This window comes from Austrofundulus limnaeus, unplaced genomic scaffold, assembly GCF_001266775.1.
Source record: "Austrofundulus limnaeus strain Quisiro unplaced genomic scaffold, Austrofundulus_limnaeus-1.0 Scaffold53, whole genome shotgun sequence".
NCBI classification, from domain to species: Eukaryota; Metazoa; Chordata; class Actinopteri; order Cyprinodontiformes; family Rivulidae; genus Austrofundulus; species Austrofundulus limnaeus.
This window is the reverse complement of record NW_013952455.1, coordinates 1,215,544-1,220,990: the sequence shown is the minus strand read 5'-3', so window position 1 is coordinate 1,220,990 and position 5,447 is coordinate 1,215,544. Positions and strand designations below refer to the sequence as shown.

Sequence of the window (5,447 nt, the reverse complement as noted above, 5' to 3'; positions counted from 1 at the left end):
GTCCGGACCAACACTGGAAACGAACTCTGGTTCGTTTAAAGCAGAACAAATTATCAGGTCTGAATACGACCTAAATATGCAACAAGTAGGAAACAGCTGTGTAACATTTGTACCACAGGAGTGCAGACAAAAAGGACACATATTTTGATTATCTCCCACTATCATGAAAGATGGGTGATTAACTGCAAAAAAAATTTTTTAAAGAGGGGTATTACGTACAATCGCCTTTTCTTGTATCATGTTATGTCATTCCCTCATCAAAAACATCCTCAGAGTGTTGCTTTGATTCATTCGTGCTTGTTTGAGAAATCCTTGACTCTCCTGCGGCCATGTGGAGCTGCCTAAACACTTGCTGGTACAAAGCACCACCTCTTTGTACAAAGCTCCTCCCTGAAGCTCAGTCTGCAGCCCAGCTCCCACCTCACAGAGCACCCCTCCCCTGAAGCATTGTTGTGAAGATGTGCTGAAGTGGGAGTGTCAGAAATGGTAGGAGATTCTTAAAGAGACAGAGGCCTGTTTCAAGGTGTTTAGATAGACTAAGATGCAAAGTCTAATTTATTTTCTATGCAGCATTTTTATAACAACTGAAGGTAATATAGTCACTTGATGTAAAATTAAACTGTGTGCCTGAAAAATACATAATACTCCACTTTAATACTGCACACCGGTCCGGTTCTAACTTTTTTCATCTACGTAAAATTCGTAGGTGCAGGGGGTGGGGGTGGGGGGGGTTGACGCCCACCTCTGAAATCCTTCCTAAAAGCCTGCACACATCTATTAATATTTTACATTATAGATAGGAAAAMAACAAGTAATTTTACTAATACAGTATGTAGGTCAATTGGTGTCTGATATTTCCAACTGGATTCCAGCATATTTTAATGTCTACATTGCGAAGCAGACGTGGCCCTTGTCTGATGGCTCCAGCTGGTTATTTGTTTCYATAAATTCCAAAAAAGTGAATGTCGGCACAATCTGTTGCAAATATAAACTCTAGAAAAAATTTACACAAAACTCAAATTTTAAGACGCATAGAGATGGGTTACCCTCTTCAAAATGTATGACCTATCCTTTTAAAGATGTAACGCATTTTGACTTGTAAGTCTGACTTTCTGAGTTTCTAGCATGACAAAAACTGGAAAAAATAAAAATAAATAAAACAGTAAACTTTTTGGGGAACGAGGGAAATCCAGCATTTCTAATCTGAAAAATCCAACAAATAAGCGACCTTGTGTGAAAAGTCATAATAGTTGTATTTATTAGCCTGCTGTCACAGTGCGTACCAATAAATCAGTTCCAGAAAAAGTACTGTCCATTTTCTATCAATGAACACTGTTTGTACAAACTGCAACTAAATAATCTGTTTATCAGCTCATACAGCCGGYCTGGTCAAAAACTAAATCCTACTGGTTTTTCCAAGTTGCGACATGGTGCACCATTAGTTTTCTTACAGGGTTCCTACAGTTTAAAGCAAGTTAAATTTAAGACTTTTTAAGACTTTTTAATGCCAAGTGAAATTAATTTTAAGACTAATTTCATAATAAACAGAAATGACAAAAAATAAAAACTGGCAGAAACTCATGAATCAAAGTAGTTTTGGTTGAAGTATTCAAATATTGCTAACAGATCAATTGTTTTTATCCATATCTAACTATAGCAGAAACGTTCTTAGCAGTCAGTTTTAAACTTAATTTAATTTCAGGAAATCCTCTAACGACCCAAAATTTGGAGTTTTAGGACCCACAGTGGGGTCTCAACCCCTACTTGCTGTAGATGAAACTATATATTCATCATAGAATATCGTTATGGGTCCGAAATGTAAAACGGGGCCGATATTAATGTCCGATATTGATTTCCCACTTTTTATCTTTGTGTTTGTTTTGGGAGGTGAGATGGTTGGTTGAGCAGCATCTGTTTGATTGTGATAGTGATATTGATGCTGCGTAGCCAGGAATAACTGAAGTAAGGAGCCATGTCAGAGGTCTGGTTGTTTATTTACAGTATCAAAAAAGACACAAGTGTGTTTGTGTGTATGTATAATATAATTTGTGTGTTTCTGTAATATCGGTAAATATCAGTTATCAGTCATAACAGCAATAATTATATCAGATATCAATATCTGCTGAAATTTTCATATTGATGTATCCCTAGATGAAACCTTCAAGTGCCGGTGACAAGTGAATACATTTTTGKAAAGACAACATTAAGGTATTACAAAACRAATTTCACATTGCTCAGATGAACAACTGAGATATTTGCATGTGAAGTAACAGGACGTGATGTCGAAGGGGAATGTCTGCATGTGAATATTTTAAAAAAATTATTTTTACCAATTATTTTAATATTTGAGATGAATTACAGTCATCCTATTTACAATGTGTTCACATTTTTAAGACTTCTGAAAGATTGATTTAAGACATTTTAAGGCTAATTAAGGCCTTATTTTTGGATTGATGAATTCAATGACTTTTAAGACTTTTCAAGGATCTGCAGGAACCCTGTCTTATTTCAGGCTAACACTCAGGATCCACGTAAACAAAATGTGACGATCAGGTCCGGGTTAGGACTCGTATCAGTTTCAGGAGTTTATTTCAAAGTGAGCTAATTTAGCAACAAAAGCAAAAACTCAAAAAGTGTTTTTTTGGAATTCATTGTTCATGTGAAGAAATGTGCAGAAGAAATGTTCTGACTCAAACCCAYGAGGTTCTGGTCGAGAAGGTAACCCACCTGTCAAGGAGTCTTCATCTGGTGCCACTTTGAGTTTTGAGTCCGAGGTGCACACCTGGTTGTAGGCGACCCCTCCGATGACGGTGCAAGTGATTTTCTCCTCATTTCCGCTGCCCATGTTGAGCTGGATTCCTTCTGATGCCAAAGCCTCGTAGCTGGGACCAGTGATGATAATTAACTAGTAAAAAAACACGATTATGAAAAGTTGGAACGGCTATGACGATGGCAGACTTTTCTGTTTTTAGATCCTGATTCACCAACCTGCGATCCCTCCAAAGCCGTCCTCTGGTCAGGGATCTCACAGCCGGCCACCACCGTCTGCASAGTCTGCGGGTCGAACAGTTCAGTCTGATCCTGATCAGGAGGCGCAGGATGTTGCGCACCCAGAGGAGCGGGATCATTCAAGCTTTGAGAGAGTTCCAAATCCTCATCCGTCGTCTCCATTTCATCCTCCAGCTCATAAGCACCCTCCACAGTCCGGACTTCCTCCTCCCTGAGCTGCTCCCTCTCYCCCTCTCCTCCCTCCTCGCCTTCCTTCAGATCCTCTGCGGGGATGGAGTGCAGTGCTGCCGTGAGGGACCCCTGCTGCTGCACCATCTCCACCTCCCAGGCAGGCTGTCCTGTCAGAGGAGCATCCCCAGAAGAGGCCTCTGAACTGGACCTGCGGCGTAGACCCGAGGCCTCTTCGGTCTGGATCAGAGCTGTACACTGTTCCTCAGAAACATTCAGTCCAACATCTACAGAGGATCAGATAAACTGATGTAATCAAATGCATATTCATAATACAAACAAACAACAGCATAAAGCTACAGTTATACTGCTGCACCTTTAAATGTTTTCTGATCCTCGTGTCGTCTTTGTCGGGTCACGGGGCCTTTTCCCATACGTGTGTCAGTTTTAGCCGTCCCCCCATCATCGCTGTCCCCRTCTCCTCTCGCCTCGCGCTCTGAGTCACTTGCCTCCCTCAGCGGGGAGAACAGGTACTGTACAAAGGAGTGATTTGAGTCACACTGCCACTTAGCAGCAGTGGAGAAGTCAGGCTGGGGCTCCAGGGCTCTAAGCTGGGGCTCATGGGGGCAGGAGCCCGAGTGCTCCTGGTACCAACACACCAGACCCTGGAGGCTCGACACGCGCTGCTTCCTGCCTGAAACAACAAAGGAAATGGGATTATTCTCATTTTAAARTAGACGCACGTACGCTTTTAAATCTTTCTTTTTCACATTTAAATCATTCGGTTGGAGAGCGGAAGACGCACCAATAATCCTGATGATCTCACACCCCGTTCTTCCCTCACTCATGATTAAAGCAGTTAGCAGGGTACGGTCTATCACATGATGATTAAACAGAGACTGAACGAGCACAGCTTATCTCCTTAACAAAACTACTGCACCACAAATTACGGTTGTCATTTAAATGAACCACGGGACTTCTGGAATAATGTCACGTGGACAGATGACACCTAAGTAGAGATGTTAAGCCAAAGGTCCACAGAGCCAGGTTTGGCAAAAACCAAACCAAGCATATCAACACACATGGACCCACCTGACACTGAAATTAAARTGACTGTATTATTTTATATTATTATATTATTCACAGAAACAGCAGCTGTAGTAAAGGCAGGAGGTATAACACTATGAGTCCAACAAAAAGGAAATATTCACCTCTTTTCTGTTTTGCTGGAACTTCTCCTGTTGTTTTCTCTCTGTGAACAAACACCATTTGGAACAGAACTATTAATAACAGGCATTAAACTGTTCAGCCCGCCCTGTTAGACAAGGCAGCAGCAAAGGGTTCAGATTCTTACCCGCAGTATTTCTGTCTGYATTTCTCTCCGTACGTGGAGTAGAGCAGGATGAGATGGTCTGCCAGCCCAGCATCACTCAGACCGGTCCTCCTGCGGAGCTCGCTCCACAGCTTGTGCGACTCTCCGAGGTACACCCGCCTCACGTCGTACTTCTTCCGGGATTCCAGGCGCCTCTGTGCTCGGTCAGAGTCCGTGAGCCTCGGTCGTCCCCTGCAACGCAGCAAAGCCCCCTGGTCTCCGGTTCGGTTAGCTGTCGGAGGACCGCCTGCGATCACCGGGCAATGCGCCATATTGTTTTGGACAGCTGATTCTACCGGAAGTTGTGTCAATCCTTACAGGAAGTTTGGGGGAAGTTATAAAATAAAATAATTGTTTTCTGGTGATCAGAAAACTTGTCATGAAACAAAATTGTTTAAAAGTATTTGTATGTATATATTTGTATCCATGCCTGCGAACAGCTGCGACGAYAATAGCAGGCTGGTGTTGTGACGAAAAGAGCACCCCCTGCAAACCCAAGCACTCAGTGCGTTTCACAGCAGTGCTACTCAGAAATAAMCTGGAGAAAAGTCTAAACTGATTAAAAAATGTTTTTATTTCCATTTCAAACTCGTTTTTTTACATTTAAAGCAGGATGCAGGATGTTATAAACTAGGCTATGCACTCTCCAATTATTTGTTACCAACGGTTTGCATAAAGTACTTTTGGCATTATATTTATGTAATGCATAACATCAGCGTGCATAAGTAGCTTATCACAATGATGAAATAATTTTAGATAATTGAGTATTTAATGGCACTGAAAAAAAAATTCAATTGATTTTCCCAGTTGTTTTATTTTATTTAGTTTTATTTTATTTAAAAAAGAAAGAAAAACAATACGGTGCTTCTCTCTCTCTCTCTCTCTCTCTCTCTCTCTC

At 41.5% G+C, this 5,447-nt stretch overlaps 1 protein-coding gene across 1 annotated transcript in view; it reads right to left on the bottom strand.

The window, feature by feature from the left end:
- Positions 1-4,851, bottom strand: part of znf653 (zinc finger protein 653) — a 14,199-nt gene extending 9,348 nt beyond the window's left edge. Inside the window, exons 1-5 of the mRNA XM_014008848.1 lie at positions 4,532-4,851; positions 4,389-4,429; positions 3,554-3,871; positions 2,989-3,464; positions 2,728-2,905 (exon numbers count right to left, since the gene is read on the bottom strand). Of these exons, the coding sequence (XP_013864302.1) occupies positions 2,728-2,905; positions 2,989-3,464; positions 3,554-3,871; positions 4,389-4,429; positions 4,532-4,821 (1,303 nt within the window). The 5' untranslated portion in view covers positions 4,822-4,851. The remainder of the gene's footprint in view (positions 1-2,727; positions 2,906-2,988; positions 3,465-3,553; positions 3,872-4,388; positions 4,430-4,531) is intronic.
- Between the last annotated feature and the right edge of the window lie 596 nt (positions 4,852-5,447).